The 18,308-nt window shown below is 33.7% G+C and overlaps 2 protein-coding genes across 4 annotated transcripts; one reads left to right on the top strand and one right to left on the bottom strand.

Annotated features, from left to right (window-relative positions):
• Window positions 1–437: 437 nt before the first annotated feature.
• LOC149424963 (uncharacterized) lies at window positions 438–7,821 on the top strand. The gene is made up of 9 exons (XM_089648158.1): window positions 438–922; window positions 1,028–1,289; window positions 1,870–2,077; window positions 2,182–2,355; window positions 2,575–2,781; window positions 3,512–3,682; window positions 4,038–4,227; window positions 5,041–5,194; window positions 5,621–7,821. Exons 1-9 carry the CDS (start codon window positions 788–790, stop codon window positions 5,752–5,754), a joined length of 1,635 nt encoding a protein of 544 aa, XP_089504284.1. The 5' UTR covers window positions 438–787; the 3' UTR covers window positions 5,755–7,821.
• Window positions 7,822–7,830: 9 nt separating this feature from the next.
• LOC149424962 (zinc finger Y-chromosomal protein 1-like) lies at window positions 7,831–16,543 on the bottom strand. Of its 3 annotated transcripts, none has more exons than XM_089648171.1 (8): window positions 16,308–16,543; window positions 15,836–16,236; window positions 13,821–13,994; window positions 13,223–13,423; window positions 12,942–13,112; window positions 11,554–11,743; window positions 11,061–11,214; window positions 7,831–10,900 (listed from the first exon to the last, which is right to left on the bottom strand). In XM_089648171.1, exons 1-8 carry the CDS (start codon window positions 16,476–16,478, stop codon window positions 10,839–10,841), a joined length of 1,524 nt encoding a protein of 507 aa, XP_089504297.1. In that variant the 5' UTR covers window positions 16,479–16,543; the 3' UTR covers window positions 7,831–10,838. The 3 variants fall into 3 exon arrangements, with proteins under 3 accessions (XP_089504297.1, XP_089504314.1, XP_089504306.1); XM_089648188.1 differs by having other exon boundaries at window positions 16,084–16,236; XM_089648180.1 differs by having other exon boundaries at window positions 15,836–16,543.
• Window positions 16,544–18,308: the final 1,765 nt, after the last annotated feature.

The following is an 18,308-nucleotide window of genomic DNA, read 5'->3' as shown; positions in this document are numbered from 1 at the left end:
TCTAGCATGAGCCTAAAAAGCCCATTTCTACCACGTTTGCATGGTTTTTTGGGATATTTATTATTTAGTTTTAAAAAAACATGCCTAATAAATCTATGACAGCCCATATTTTCTTCCTAGTTGTGATAAAAACGAAATATAGAAACAAACTAAAATTAGAAAAAAATATCATACTCTTGTGTATTCGAACACAAAGCAAGGTTCGGTAAATTAGTAAAAGAAAAATCAGCACACCCATCGAATTACTTTTTGGGTAACAATTTTTAAATCTGTTAGTGACATACTTCTGTAAAATTATAACCACGGTTTGCTTGTTTAGTAAAGTTTTAAAAGATATTTTTCTAAGTTTATTTATTGATCAACTCGCGACCCCCACTTTGAAAAGAAAAATGGTCAAATAGTGGGTTTCAATTTTACTATTTCTAATCGGACTATTTCTTAAAAATGTTAAATTCAGTGTGTGCCTACCTTTATAATTTTTTCGATTCAAAATGTACCGATTATGAACGTCACTAATTTTAAGCCAGCCATAGATAATGCTAATACTGCTGTCAGAAGTGTCAGATTGTCAAATAGAAGGAACAAAAATCAAAACTAAGACTACTTGTCAGTTTAGTTCACTTGATTTAAAAAAGACAAATAATATATTATATGTATATCTTAATATGAAAATTAATATTTTTCAAGCTATTCGTGCTTTATGAATTTTATCAGGGCACAATTTATTTTTTCTTTCTGAACTGCAAATTTTTACCTGGGTCAAAAGGGATTTCAAAATATTTTCTAAATGTCTCAAAAAAACGTCTGTTTAGAAAACTCTTGTCGTCTGTGTGCTGATTTATGCAATGGTGGTAAAGATCATATATTCTCCAGTGACAATATGTTTTTGGTGGATTTAATTGAAAAATATTTATCAATCATTGTGAGTACCCATGATTACAATCTATTAAATTATACTATTTACTACAAGACATAGATGTCACTTCAAAAAGAATATTAACCATTATTATTTTTATGTTAAATTTAGATTGTAATGGATGACACCCTGCCGGTCCAAGTTTGTGAGTCATGTAGACTTAAAGTGACGTCTTTCAATGAATATGCCCTCAAATGTTCCACTACACAGATAGCTTTAACGTCCATATCTCAAGAAACGAAAATATCTATGTTATTGGATTCGGTAGCAGAGTGCAACACAGATATTAAACATGAAATTGTGGACGATTATTCTATCAAATCTGAAAATGAAGTTGATAATTACAGCGATGAACCTTACACTACTCCCAAAAGTAAGAAACTTAGTTGAATATTTTTTTATGTCTGATATAATATTATTAACACACTTCAGCCGGGAAAGGTAGTTCTACCTGTTCGGTCGATTGATGCTTAACACTGGGAAGGGTAGTTCTACCTTTTGCGCCGGCCTCATTTCAATGGCAGAGAGACGGAATTATTCAATGTTTTTATATAAATATTATATACCAATCTCTTTGTAAAGGTCCCAACTATATGTACATAATTATCGAATCGTAATGCAAGTCTTCTTTTTATATTTATCTTAGTGCCTTTCGTTTACATCGGTATTTCAACAAAATATTATTTTTTATTGTAATAATTCAATTCCTGGAATGAGTGTTTTTATGACCATGAAACCCGATTCGAATCTCTAACTCTGTTCCGCTCACTCGACTCCTATGTGCAAGCGAGCGACAGATGTCGGGAGTATTTAAAGAAAGCAGGTATGAGCAAATACTGATAGGCGGACCGTAATAAACACATTACAAGGTTAATTGAGTTGCATTTAAAATTCCGAAAAACTCTGGAATTCAGCTAGTAATAAATAAATGAACCAATTTGATTTGTTTTTAGGTTCTAAAAGAAAATCCAAAAGAAAAACCCTTAAAACTAAGGACAAAAAGATAAAATCAAAGAAATATTCTCTGAGAGGGGAAAACAAAACAGTAAAACCCGTGTTTTCTGACATTGGTTTAAGTGAAATAAAACTTGAACCTGATGAGATCATTGATGTACCAATAAAAGGAAAGAGAATATCGGCTATAAATCGTTCTTTCATCAAGTAAGTTGAGTTTTATAAATTAAGTTCCTTTCTGGGTTTGGGTTGACAATAATAATTCTTAAACGCAATTCTCTAAGCTTCAAGATGATTTTTTTTAATTTCAGTTTCGTTTGCCACATGTGCAATGAAGAGTTTTTGCAATGGTTTGCCTTAGAAAAACATACAAAACAAATTCATAAAGTTAAACCAAAGATTTTGTGTTTATGTGATAAATACCTCACATGTAAACAAACTGTTTACAAACACATAAAGAAACATGACACTAACATCATCCACAAGTAAGTTTTTTTAATTATTAATGGATTATTTATTATAGTTGAAATTACGTAATTTGTAACTTTTGACCAAGTCTGAATAGCCAGGTACTTCCCCACATTCTTCCCCTACCCACTACCTCACAACATACCCCAATTGAGTCTCACTGGCTACAGGTGGTTGGAAGTAGTTGGGACTCTTATGCGGTACTCACATAAAAATGAATCTTTGCTTATTTTCAGTTGCACAATATGCGATAAATCTTTTTTTGAAGAGAAAAATTTGAAAAAGCACCACCTGGCAGAACATACCAACAATACTGTCACTGAACATAAATGCCAACAGTGCGACCAAGTTTTTGATAAGAAATTTCTGTTGAATATCCATGAAAAAAAACACATCCCTAAAGAAGTGAGGTACATAAATTCCTGCGAAATTTGTGGAGCAATGTAAGTATAATTCCTGCTGTACACACTCGCCGAGATCGCGAGAGGCCCAAAGCGAAAGTTCTCCATGAAAAGCTGTCATACCCTCTGTACACACTCGCTGTCTCGGCGAGTGTGTACAGCTTTTCAACTTTCATTATTCATTTTGAAGGCCAGAGCATACAATAGAAAAATATTTTTTCAGTCTTCAGAGAGCCTTCATAAAAATCAAAAGTGGAACCTAAAGTTTTATTAGCCTATCAATGCTGATTTTGTTTTTCATACATTTTTCGAAGCATTAACCTTTCCGGGAGTAAGTTACGTAATTCTGGCTGTGCTCTGGGGAGTGAGTTTTTTTTACATAAATAAAGATATATATTTTTTTGATTAAATTTTATCATAGTATGCAAAATAAATAACAGCCGATATCTCTGTCGATAATGATGTAAAATGTTTAAAATTGGTGTAAAGTCACAGGAATATGCCCATAGATGGCAATACGATGCATATTTACAGAATATGCATCGAATATGAATATGCGACCCCTGTCGTCCATACTCCTTTGGCGAAAGTGTGTACCGTCGTTCATTCGCGTCCATACTTCCGGAAAGGTTAAGGTCAAATCGCATCGCAAGTTATTCTAACAAGGATAATATTAAAATGGTTGCATGTTCTCCTGAGACCCATCGACAATGCGCTGGTTAATAGGTATTAATTTATTATTTCCACTTAAAACATATTTTTTTCGTTATAGGTTTGCATCAAAGAATGCTGTGCAAGTTCATATCAAAGCCGTCCACTATAAAGAAAAACCTTACGTCTGTGATATCTGTGGAAGAGCATTCACATCAAAAGGAACTTTAAAAGCCCACAGATTCTTCCACAGCGGAGAGAGACCGTTTACTTGCCCCCACTGCCCCTTGACGTGAGTATTAAATAAGCATAAACCCATTATTACAGACCAGTCAAAACTACCATTTGGTACTTCTAAAAACTATTTACTTGCTCAATACTTAACTGTACGGTATGTCTGTGCTATGTAAAAGTAAAAGGCTTGGTGTTGTGATTTTTGGTATGGTAACTAGATTATTTGTAAAAGATCTACTGTCAATGTAGGGCTGGCCCTGTGCAATTGGAGCAGTCTGCTTCGGGCACCGATTTGCCATGAAGTCAAGGAGCCCAGACGCTGATAACACTTAATACAACATCCTTGAGGGTTTTATTATTTTGATGTATTGTTTATTTTATGGCATTCTACATAAGTGCATATTTTGTTGTAGCTACAAGACAACCAAGGCTCTGAAGCGACATACAGATGTCCACGACGGTGTAATATATAAATGTACCAAATGTCCATCTCAATTTTCGTATGAAAAAACCCTGCGTGAGCATATGCACCTTCATATAGACACTTGCAGATTTGTTTGTGGCTTCTGCAATAAAGGGTTTAAATGGAGGAGGTCCTTTGAGGTAACGTTGGAATTATTTTTTTTAAAGTATGGGGTGGGGTTGGGAAATATAATATAGTTTATTTGTTGGGCAAATGTCTATGGACATATTTCACCCGGGAGTTATGGACATATCTCTGTATTACGCAACTCTATCAACATCAATCACAGAGAAATATTGTTGATAACTAGCAATTCCCAAGAAACCTGTTTTATCTTTCTCCACAAACCTACCCAACACCCTTTTAAAATTAGATTATGAATATCACCCCCTCGCAGTATGAGGTTGTCCCCTACAATGAAATTTCAGGTTTTTTACAAATGCATCATATTAATTAGAGCATGCTGAGAACAGAAATTTTAAACTTTTTGGAAAATACCGAACATATAAGCCGACAAAATATTGATATTTACGGCTGGCCAAAAAGTGTGTGACATCACGGCACATGCACGGCGGTACTGCAGCACTGTCATTCGTATTATCAATTGTACTAAATCGTGTCACGTGTGACGTCACGAAACACCATTGCATACCTTTTACCCAAGTTCATAACATCATCAGTTTTGGAGGGTGACCGGATAACTCATAAAAATGACAATTTAACACACTGTAATAGATAGTTAGTTTCTTTATATCACTTTGAATGACTTTATATCACTTTTTTAAAAATGTGTTGAATTGTCATTGTGTTGAGTTATCATGGAACTGGTTTAGAGATATCAAAAAACTAATTCTTTAAACATGATACATTTTCATCAAAATAAAAAAATTGTGTAATAACCGCATTACGGTGTTTATAATGTTTTATAATATGTAAAATGAATTTTATTTCAGTCCCATTTAAATAATCACACAGGCAAAACGCCATTTTCTTGTCCGTGGTGTCCCAAAACATTTGCAGACGGTTCGAATTGCCGAATTCACAAAAGGAGAAAGCATCCTGTGGAACTGGCGGAGCATGAAGCTAAAAATGGAATAAATAACATTCGTAAGTTTGTGCACTTATATTCCCTGTTATCTTGACTGGGCAGTCTGCTGCTTTCTTACAAAGGTCTTCTTATAATACATATCCACAGTAGTGATATTCAAGTAATCATATCCTCATAAGCACACATACTTCAACATTTGATGAGATATGTATATAGTTCTACTGGTCGATGGTTGAGTGGACATCGCGTTTGGGTACCACTCCGGCGTAGTGTGTTCTGACTGGCTAAGTCCTCCATCACAACACAAGCAACATGTTCCGCTTACTGTGGTGGTAGTAGAAGATTTTTTAAATATTGTCAGGTTATTCGTAACCCGGGAATGTTTGTCTTTCTTTTTAAAAAAAAATATAATAATAATGTGATCTCGAAATACAAATAATAATAATGTTATGTTTAAATAATAATAATATTTGTTTATTTTTCAGGAAAAATAAAACGAATTGGAAATAATGAAGAAATTGCCCCTCGAAGTATTCAGTTCGATGATGTCATCCAACCTCAGGTGTTTCCAAAAATTGACAATTTAAATCCTGTCAAATCGGGCGCTGATTCAGAGTGAACCAATTTTACTCAGAAGATACAAAAAAGGAAATGACAATAACGAATTCATAAATATATATATATTTTTTTTTAAATTATAACAAATTATTATTTACGTCTAAAACATTATATGCATCTTGTTCACAAAATATACTTTTGATTATTCATTAGGTAGGACCAAAGATATTAGAAGAACGAGATGTGCTATGCGCAGTTCGTACTGAGTGGAATTGTTTTGCCGAGTGTCGCCGGTTTTGTTCACCAATACTACTGCACACCTTCGCTTGCGCTAAGGTATCCGCACTAATACATAGAACAGATTTCTGTGCGTACACGTCCCGATACCGTTCAAAGTACCCTAATTAGGTAGTACTCCGGCTACGGTCCGGCGGCCAACATAGCATATCTCGTTCTTCTAATATCTTTGGGTAGGACAGACAATATTATTTCGCTCTTGTTTAGAAAAAGTCTCCCACAAAAATATTTCTTTGTTTGTAAAGATAATGTAATGTTTGTATTATTATAAGATTATACCTACTTAACATAAATACATAACCATTACGCAAACATGCAATCCAAACTTTTCCTTCATCTCAACAATTTCAGATTATCTAATCTAAAAAATATGTTTGACCCTTCGCACTCGAAAGTTTTTTGGTATCTACATACCGCCAACTCAAACCGTTTAAAGTGGTAACCGGTAAATTGAAATATATAAACTTTTTCTTTAAAATTTTTATTTGTTTTGGCAAAATCGAATTCCTTAACTTATTACTATTTAAATGTAGTAATATGATTCTGGTTAAATTATATTGAAAAGTAAAAAAACTAATATATTAAAAATATTGAGAAATAAGACTTTATTTTCTTGCTGCCATAGCAGCGGCACTCAAGTAATACGGTAAACCATGCATGCCACCCCTATGGCGGCACTCGAGTGCTAAGGGTTAAATGTTGGTGCATTACCAGAAATGTGTTATTGTGTGAAACTCTGCTCATAGACAAACCTAATAAACCACAGTCCCGTTTTTCCTTTGCAGTATATGATAAATAGAATGCTAACAACTCAACATTATTTGCTAAACATGGTCAAATATATTTTGAAAACTATACAACAATATACCCCCGCCCGTATAAAATCTATAAAAATTTAATTAAATAGGTAATATAAATATTTATATTATAAGAGCAGAACATAATATATCGTCGCATTAATTCGTAGACTGCGTAACTCCAAATTTTTCGAAAATACGTTTTTAATGCCATCTGGTGTTAAAATTAGACCCGCATCGACTAGTAAAACTCGAAAATTTAAAAAAAAATTAACCTTTTAGATAAACACAAATTAGAAAACTGCGTAAAATTATGGTGCCATTTTTACTCGCGAATACTTCGTAACTCCTTAATTCAGTATTGGCCGGTGAGCCGTGCACGCTTGTTGTGTTTTTGACTGAGGAAATTTATTTATGGTGTAATAGTTTTACCGTGAAATTAACTGAGATAAGTTGATTAATCAATTTTGAACATTTTATAACCTTAATTTTAATTGTGAAGTCACGAATAGTGTTTTGTATCTGTAGTCTAAACCGACGTCTTCTGCACCGTGCGACGCTCTGCCGTAGCTCTCTTGTTTTATGTGCCTCTGCGGTTTCGTAAATACCTAATAGGTCCTTGTTCTGTGATTATCTCTTCTTCAAGGTCACCATCTCTTTGCAAGTGGATCTCCTCCTGATGCATATCCGGATCCGGTTCTTCACTGTCCTCTTCAAACAAACTCAAAATATTTACGGTGGAACGTGCGGCAATTTCATCTCGTCTCTCCTCAGACACAGTCCGTTCTCTGTCAGGCATCTTCCGCGGGTCAAGCACATGTCTTGGTATGCCATCTACTTCGATGTTGTTGACTGAAGTAAGTCCTGTCACCCTTCCATGCACGATGTGCATCTCCCATCTACTGGTTTAACCACAAGAAGATCGCCCACTTAGAGCTCAGTCAATACTTCCTCTTCTATATTCACTTGCGCAGAAGGGTGTCTCCACGAGTGTGAAGTGTGAACTATACTAGACAGCGCAATACCTCGATCATCCTGACTTTTTGCAGCCAAAGATTGTACTGAAACACTGCTTGCAGGGGATCGCTTCCACTTCTGGCTGCAGTTCTCTTTATTGTTTGATGATGTCGTTCAACTATACCGTTTCCAGCTGGTCGGTATGCCGCGCAAAATCTTTGACGAACATTCCATCTCTTACACTTATCTGTAACACTGTAGGAACAAAATGCATTACCATTGTCCATGAGAACTACTTTGGGCGGGCCTCTTTCCCGAAACACTTCTTCCAAATGTCTGATAATCGAAGCTGCATTATCTGACTCGATTTCCCGCCACACGGCAAATCTACTTGGACCGCAATCAAATGTGAGTAAACATTTCCTACCGAAATGAGTAACATCAACTGCCAAGTGACTCCAGGTTGTCACAACATTAAGATTACCCGCTTCATGGGATGATGGTGGAGGGTCAATTGTCCTGCATTGTACGCAGGAACGCAAGCATCTATCGACGTCCTTTCTTCTCGCCTCGGGATCGACCAGCCGGGCAAGATGAAGCGTTCACTTTACTCCAAAGTGATGCTGAGCATGAAGAGTTTCTACGCTTAAAGCACATGTTTGCTCACCAGTTCCACTTTCAAGTCTCTCCCACCTATCTTCACACTCTGAGGAGTCTCTTTCACAACGTTTCCTGTCATGGCTACTCTTTGCCCGGGTCTTGCAAACCCTAGTAAGTACATCAGTTTTATTTCTACAGGACAACAAGGGTGATCGACAATGTCAGATCAAATTCTTCTACAATCTCCTTCATCAACTCCAAGCGTCACTTAACGATCATCTCTGACACGACTACTCCCGGTCAGGGTAGATCTCACCCAGCACAAAACCGTCTCCGAATCTGTAATGATCTCCAGAGTTTGAAGATTTCACTTGAGAGTCAGATTTAATCCCTTAAGGAAGGAAAAGTACCAGCATTTACAAGACTTAAAACAGACGTTAGAAAAGGATTACCACTCCTTTAACGATAACCTTCCGCATCATTAAAATCATTAAAATGCATCTAAATAGACTGCCTCGACATACACATACATTGTTGTGTTTTATTTTGTAAATGTAAAATTCCTATCACCCAAATTTTCCGCTAGGTTGTTCATAAAACTGTTCGCAGAAAAGTATGTATCTTTTGTAAAATGCGTATCTCCATTCTCGGTTTTTACGTAAACTTCCTAACTCTGATTTGAAATAGAAAGCCTTAACTTACAAAAGTTTAATGATTGAAAATAAATTTCCAAATATATTATATGTTCGAAACATAAATAAAAAGAATAAGCCGTCTTTCATTTTTTTTCACTTTTTTTTTCAGGTTTTTTGTGCCTCCAGTAAAATTTTACATTTGGGAGTTACGTATTCTATGAATTAATGCGACGATATATTATATAGGTACAGGCAAATCATTTTAAAGAGGACACATTTGAATGTATTTGAGCACACCAACAGAATCGAAAGTTTCAATAAAGTTTTTGAATCGAGGAACACTGGCCCGCAGTCCCCTCTTACCCTGCAAATGCCACAAGATACTGGATGCATAGCAAGATTTAAAAATACTATATTTATTAATCAATATATATTACAAAAGTAAGTGTACAATGTGCGTGCCGCTAAAACTCGGAAACGAGTCCCGGTACGATCAAGGGAGTTAGTTATATGGTGTGGTGCCCTCTAGCCCCCATCCATGAAGAAGGTTTCCGTTTTTACCTGAAGGGCGTGCTTTTGAAGGTGAAGGGCTGGAAGTTTCGCCCTCTAGAAATTTCTAGAACAGTCCAGAACATTCGAGAGCATTCCACAACATTCCAGATTTACAAATTTACGCGCCTTTGCAAGAAAAATCATTAGTGTTTTAGGCAGCGTGTGAACAGTTTATTTCGAGGATGAAACACACTTAATCAAAAATTCGAACGAGGATAACAGATGAAAATCTCGAAAATTCTATTAAGCAATAATTAATTATAAATTAATAGCAACGCCAATATTGATAGTCTCATAATTCGAGTACATGGCCAATCTTCACACTAAATTTTGTAATCAGTATATAATATTAATATTATGTCGTTCATTATATAAATAAAAAAATATATAAGTAGCAATGTGTTTTATTGAATTTAATATTACTTCATTATGTTTAATAATTTGGTCCGGCCCTTGACTCTGAGACAGAATGATAATTTGGCCCCAAACCTAGGAAAGGTTGTCCATGCCTGATTTAAACAAAAAAAAATGGTTAAAACAATGTGTTTTTTTATTATTAAAATGGTGCCTCAAAATAAGTTTGTTAAGTCTTTGAAGAAGTAAAATAAATATGTTGGCAAGTCAAAACGACAGGACAGAAAAATATTAGGATATATCATTTCCATGCCAGGCGAATAAAATATATTTTAGTATGCTAGGAGAAATTCTTAAGGTACAAAATCCCACGAAAAGAAAGTATTTAACATTGCCAATAGCAATAAAAATTTACAGTTAAGAAGGTTTCAGACAGGGGGGTATAACTTCAATCGAAAATTGGAACCGTGAATATTGTGACGTCATATTGTTGCCTAACTATTCCACCAATGAAAAACTCTGACACTCAGCCAGCACTCACTGAAAGGTAGTGTACCAACCATAAATGTTCCACTTAGTGAGTGTTGTTTGATATATTGATCTCGAACTACGCCGTTGTCGTGTAGTTTTGACAGATTTGAATATATTGTTTATCCAATATTAGCGAGATGTTTGTCAGTTTGTGACTCTCATTTCTCAATCGGAACCAAAAGGCGGAGTGGTTCATTATAAAATTACACGTTGCCAACGCTTCCTGTCGTGAGGTAATATTTTGACATTTCAAACATTTCTATTTAAAAAATATTTTAGGCTAATAAGTCCTAAAATAGGCTCCGAATTGATGAGAATTGTACTCTCTATAATATTGGCATATCAATGGTTAAATAGAGGACCAATTTGTTTCATACAAAAAGCCCGAAGATATCGATCTAGTGAGTGGTTTATTTATGGTTTCATATTATAGTTAGCATTTGAATGGACGAATCTTCAGCAGGAACAATAATCTTAATGTTTTCTGAAATAATAAAAACAGACATACAATACATATTATAAACGCTAGAGCACACCTGAAATAGTGGGTAGATAATATATAAATTGGAATAATTAAGTAGAATTTTGAAATGACTTATAACCCATTAACTTACAGTATACATAATCATAAAAATAAAACATACTTCTGGTTCTTTTTCCTGTGGTAGCTTCACTTTCAGCAACCTCAGCGGGATGCATTCTTCTTTTGTGAATCCTGCAATTGGACCTGTCTGCAAAGGTTTTGGGGCACCAAGGACAAGAAAATGGAGTCTTTCCAGTGTGAAGATTTAAGTGAGACTGTAAAATAGCAAATTATTAACATGAAGAACTTCACCGGCATTTCACCTGTACTTCACTACACTTTTCACCATATAGTGGTTTTAAAAAAAGGATTGTTTATAGTGAGTTCAGTCTCAAATGGGAAATGCACAGCACCCATCATTTCAGCTATCTTACAGAGGAACAAATTATAGTTTTTAAAATTAATATTTACTTTTGGGATAATTATGAATTATCAGCTAAAACATTGCAATGGTATTACTAAAAATGATGCAAAAACGGTCAAACGACAGCCATCTTAATTCTTGAGAATATATTATATACTCATAGGTAACATTAAATAAGAAACATAGGTACCTCAATTGACCGTCTCCATTTAAATCCTTTATTGCAGAAGCCACAGGTAAACCTGCAAACATCTGTATGGACATTCATGTGTTCACGTAGAGTTTTGGCTGATGAGAACGATGAAGGACACTTCGAACACTGATAAGTTACTCCATTGTGGACATCAATGTGCAACTTCAGTTGCTTATTTTGTTTAAACCTAAAATAAATATAGTGCACTTTTACAATGCTGAAAAGATATGGAAGTTCGATCCATGATTTTTTTATAAAATTAAACAGAGTCTGCAGAACTTCATAGGGATGTATGAAGATGGCAAATCAAAATCCTATCAACGTACAACTTGACTTTTACTACTGTAAGGAATTCATAATTTCATGGACATTATATTAAGATGAATTATTTGTTTGCGCCCGTACACACGCAATATGAATAAATGTTTTTTTTTTCATATACAAACTCAATTACTTCAAGAAAGGCGTACAAATACAATATTGGATTGAATCACCGATACAATACTGTATTTGTATACCTTTCTTGAAATAATATACGGACAAAACTATTTTTTCATATTCATATATCGCATGTACAGGAGAAAACAAATAATTCATCTTAACACATTGTCGTCGGGACACGGCCTTTGCCGTTTTTCGCGGACTGTCGGTCAACTGCGGGACACGGCAAATGCCGTTTTTGTCAACTGTCGGTTTTTGGCGGGAAACGACATTATACGGTTTGTTATCAGCGTGAAATACTATGATTCATAAGTGGAATGGGCTCTTCATTTAGGCGAGACAACCGCAAAAGACTCTTTTTTGACAAGAAGCAATTAAACATATGAGTTATTGAGTGTGCGCCTTCGACCTTAGACGACACTGTTCAATTTACGCGATCAGATTTCACACATCCAGCGATTGTAAAATTGCGGGCATGGCAAATATATATTATTATTTATTATATAACTATATGATATGAATAAACATGTTATCTTTTACTTGGAATTTTCAAATATTGAATATTGAATGCTATTTACTGAATTAATATCAGGTTTTTATATTCAGCTTTTAAATGTGGTGAAATTATGATGTAATCAAAGCAATTATAATTTATTGTTGATGATCAAATGTCATATATGATTTCTTTGAAAATTTCAATTGAAAATATTATTTGGTTTAGAAATTGTGTCAATTTTAGGAAAGCGATATATTTATGCGCTAATCGCGAAAAACACCCGCTATAGGCTAGATTCTATTGTTTGAAGCGCCCGACTACAATGTGTTAATATTTTGAAGCGTAACTTGCAAAAAAGATTTTATTTCCTAAAATAATTAGCTCCATCTATGAATGAGCAGTTTACAAATAATTTTAAATTTATCCTTATATATTTTGGTCTACTTACGTTTTGGGACAATGCGGACAATGATGCGGTCTTTCACTGCCGTGGAGAAATCTGTGAGTTTTCATATTTCCTTTTGTGGCCGATGTATGACCGCAAATATCACAAACAAAGGGTCTTTCTTTATTGTGAATAGTTGAGATATGGATTCGCACAGCATATTTAGATCCAAATCTATGTATGAATGGTTTATGATTACATTCACAGAAAAATCATTAAATGAGGAGTGAAGGTTCGCTCCAAAACAAATATTTTAAAAGACAAAAAATTATTATTATACGTACTTTGCTCCACAGATGTCGCACATTAATTTATACCTCATATCTTTAGGCACGTGAGTCTTGGCATGTTTTCTCAATATAAATGCTTTAGTAAAAGTCTTTTGACACTGGTTACATTTATGTTCAGTTATGTTTGAATGCGCTGACAGAATATGTTTCTCTAAATTTTCTTCCGTTAAGAAAGAATTTTTGCACTGGGTACATCTGAAAAAAAAGCGATAATTTAGCCACCGGTAAAATATACAGAAAAGTGGGACATTGTTTGGCACATTTTATTTTAAAAACACTTTGTATCAGTTAGACAACAACGAGAAACAACCTTTTCAGTAAATGAAAATAATGCACTTTAATACCTATTTTGTTTAAAACGCCGGATAATTTGACATATTTTTTTAGAAATAAGAGAAGAACAAAACTAACTTTCACATCAATAACGATGGCCACCAAGTGAAAAGTCGATTTTAATTTGGACGAAATAACTATTAAAATGCATTATTTTCAATTTCCGGAAACTGAAAAACTACCGGCAAAACAGCCTTTTACCAACTCTGGGCTAAGAGAAGTTTTAAAAATGGTTTATTTATATCAGAAATTGACTTACTTGTGGAAGGAACTACTGTTGTGTACTTTTATGTGGTTATACAAAGTCTTGTTACAACTAAGGTATTTACCACACAAACACAAAACCTTGGGTTTTACTTTATGTTTTAGCTTTGTATGTTTCTCCAGAGTGTTCCATTGCAAAAATTCTTCACTGCACAGATGACAGTCAAAACTGTAAAAAATATTGTGGAAAGTTATTTTTATTTTTTAAATATGTTTATTCAGTTGTTTTTTGTACAATATTGTATTTTACACAAAACTGGGCAATCAGTTTGATTCTAAGAAATCTGTTATTGAAGAAGTCACAAGTAAACCTGCAAACGTCTGTATGGACCTTCATGTTTTATAGTATTTTAATATTATGTTGAAGTTATTTTTAATTTCGGAGGCGGGTTTGGATACCTCCGGCCCGGGAACCATTTATTGGATAACCAAAGAGGCTGGTTTAGGGAGACCCTTTGACTTCTCCAACTGGTCTCTCGACCCATCGCCTTGTGCCGCAGTGGGAGATATGTTCATATGTCCGTCACTCCTAGACACAGTGATCCCTAGATTCCTACCCAACCTTACCTACTTTCCTCTACTTCCTTCCTTAAAAAAGACCCTCCACACAGTATCCCAAAAGATGACATCGGCCCAGAGAGGGGTTAATGTAAAAAATAACAAAGTATACCTAGATAATTTTTGGCAAATATGCAGAAAGCGGGGCACGGTTAATACTGAAATAGGTTTCGTAGTCGAACTTTTTCTTAATTTTTTTAACTAAACCCAAGATAAGAACCTATTCTATCATAGTTTGGGTTGAACAAACTAAATTTAAAACTTTCACTGATTTTTTTGTATATAAATATATTTATTTAGTTGCTATTTTTTTATGTTCGTTACAAAACTGACTAGTTTTCAGTTTAATTTTTAAGAAATCTCTCTTATTTTACAATAGGTATTCAGTGAGTTTTGTTTCTAATACTTATATTTAATGTTTTCCTTAATACATATTGTAGTAAGATATTAAAATTAGGTTCATTTCTAGCAACCAAGAATTTAAATTATGCATATTGTAGTATATTCAAATTAGGTTGCATTTCTAACGACTATTTTCAACAGTTTGTACTTATCCATATTTCATAATATTATATTTATGAATTTAAAAACCAGGATAACTTTGTACACACAAACTCGAGTGGATTCACAAGATCCTCATTACAACATAAATTTCACCAACCTACAACTAAAATTACTTTTAGGCAAAAGAAATTTGCAGTATTTCTCTATAAAACCATTTAATATCCCACCTCTTGCAAATAAAAAAAACATTAAAAAAATAACCAACTTCGAAAGAAGTATTAAGATATGTATTATGGATACGGGAAGGAAGAATATAGATAAAATGTTGTAACCTAACAAAGATTAACATTATGTTATCTTTCTCCACTATATATTTTCTTGTATAATGTTACGTTTTTCTTCTATTATTTCACTTTATAATTTACCTCTTGTAAATATTGTGATATGCTTACAAAACCTTACTTAAAAGAAAAATTAATATTCTACAAAAACTTGACCAGATTTATAATTCACACAAATAACCAAATAGAATGTGACCTTAGAACGGGGTACCCCAGTAAGGTCACATTCTTTTCAACAATTGTAAAAATTATTAGAAACAAAAAACTATTTGTTTTCATGCTCTACAGAGGTTTCCTTTTTATAACTTTAAATTTTTCAGGAATTTTATGCCTTTTTCTTCAATTTTTTATTTAATTTCATTATGCATTTTGCGATTTATCAATGCCAAGTAGGATCGCTGCAGCTTACATGTTATTTTTTTAAATTCTGTGCTTCATAATTCATTCTGGGTTAATTGGTAATTTACCCTACGTATAGGGAGCATGTTACAGCATAAAAACATATTTTTTAGATGCAAAGTTTTAAAAATTAAAATGTGTGTATTAACCGTATCCCACTTTTCTATATATTTACCCAATTTTTAAAGTACGGATGTACATAACTTACTTCACAAAAGATTTATTTATAACAGAACAACGTTTTTGCTTTGTTAGGGTATTAATTTTTTCATTGAGTTCAGTTTTATTTTTCTTTTTGTGAGATATTGATTCACCGCGTTTCTTTTTTACTCTCAAATTGCATTTCATTCTGTAGTTCTCAATGGGATCATCATCAGATTCCAAAGAAGATTCATCTTTGATATCTGGAATACATTCTATTTCATCTTTGATATCTGGAATACATTCTATTTTCACCTTATCCAATAATGCATTGACGATGTCGGCATTTTCTTGAGATGTTAATATTATCTGTGTGGTGGAACATTTGAGTGCATATTCATCAAAAGAAATAACTTTCATTCTGCATGGCTCACAAACTTGAATTGGCAAGGTGTCGTCCATAGCAATCTAAAATATAGATACACATATTAAATAATCATTTTTCGCAGTATACAGTATCAGTCGGGTTAAACTCTCACCTTTATTGACAAATATTTCTCGATTAAATCCACCAAACATTTATGGTCATTAGAGAATATTTGATCTATATCTCGATTGCATAAATCAGCACACAACCGACACGGACTTTCTAAACATCGCCTATCTTTTGAAGGCATATTCTGCATTGCCATCACAGACGTATTGTACATAATTTAATTATATTCATAACACAAGTTTGTGACATTTGACGTATTATCGGATATTGTGTGATATTGTTTTTATCCGGCTGTCGAGAATATTCCATAGATTTATTGAAAGGCAATATGATTGGTCTAGTGATGGGCCAAGAGCTGAATCGATACATTTTAATAATCAAAATATGCAATCACGATCTAAATAATCGAATTATGATTTATTATAATTCTCCAAGTACCGATGTGCTCCTAGTACACGTTGGCCCAATGCACTGGGCCAACGTGGGGACCAATGCCCTTGGCCAATTAACGAATAAAAACCATCATGTCGTTTGTGCTGTAAATCGAAAATGGCACGTTTTAAATTATTCGTCGTAATTCACGGGGATTTATTTTTATAATATTCATTACATTTTATGCAAGGAAGCTTTTCAAAGACTGTCCAACTAGGAAGGTTTCCCGTTTTAGAACAGTCAATTTGTATCAATGGTTGGTCTCTTATTTAATGGGCGCACTCAAGGAGTAACTATTAATGGCTTCATATCTGAGATTGTAAATATACCTTCAGGTATGCCCCAAGGAATAATATAATATAAAATGCTTTAATTATGCAAATATTCTACTCTTTGCCAACCATATGAAAACATTCCTTCATATTAATTATTTTATTACTACTATAAATTACAAGGAGATCTATATAGACTTGATGACTATTGTATTATCGATCATCTCAACATGAACACCTCAAAATCTAATATGATTTAAGATTTTCACGGCCAAAAGTATTTTTGTTATTTGTTTTTGGGGTGTTATGCCGTGTTGCGCTAACTCCTTCTTTAGCCAACGTTTCGGACAGCATTGCAGTGTCCATCATCAGGGCAGATGTGTTATTAATAACACATCTGCCCTGATGATGGACACTGCAATGCTGTCCGAAACGTTGGCTAAAGAAGGAGTTAGCGCAACACGGCATAACACCCCAAAAACAAATAGCAAAAAAACCTCAAAATCTTATGTTATTACCTTCACTAGAAACAAAATAAAATTAGAACATAACTTTCACATAGCCAGCCCAGTACTTACACAAATTCATGTTGAGGCGCATGTTGATATGATTGTGAAGAAAGCCCTTAGAATGTTAGGATTCTTATTCCGTATTGGAAAAGAAATCAATAATATTCAAACACTTAAAATATTGTATTTTTCTTATGTTCGCAGTCATCTTGAATTTGCTTCTCCCGTATGGCATTGAAGCCATCAAAAAAATTTTCAATCATTTAAATTTTACGATGAATATTGGTAACCATGACATTAACAGTTCGATGGAATATTATGGACGGAAGCTATTAAAAACTAAAAGAGACTACGCAGATATAATATATCTCCATAAAATTATCAATGGCCTTATTGATTGTTCGCCCCTTTTGTCTGAGATTAATTTTAGAGTCCCAAGCTTTAGAACTAGAGACAAATCACTTTTTCATTTAAAAAATGTTCTACTAATCTCAGTCAAAACGATTTTATATTCAGAGCGTGTAACTTATATAATAAGAGTCTTTATGATATTGACATATTTTCAAGTAGTTTAGGAACATTTAAAAAAATTACCTCAGCTATTATTAAATAATTATTAAAACATACTGCAAGTTATCATGTTGTTGATATGAACCCTGTCCATTTTATAAACATTTGTTCAGTTTAGTTGTAGGTATCTACATATATTAGTGATTATTTGTCAGTTTGGATAAATTTGATATATTGTAATTCATTTGTGTTCTTTTATCCTATGTTATTTTTATTTTATTTAATATTAAAATTTTGTAAATATTTTTAGCCCTTGGGTAT

The sequence above is a fragment of the Hesperophylax consimilis genome, chromosome 3 (genome assembly GCF_061612785.1).
Source record: "Hesperophylax consimilis isolate HC1 chromosome 3, BYU_Hcon_1.0, whole genome shotgun sequence".
Classification (NCBI taxonomy): Eukaryota; Metazoa; Arthropoda; class Insecta; order Trichoptera; family Limnephilidae; genus Hesperophylax; species Hesperophylax consimilis.
Note: the sequence above shows the minus strand (reverse complement) of the source record. Positions and strands in the feature narration are given on the sequence as shown.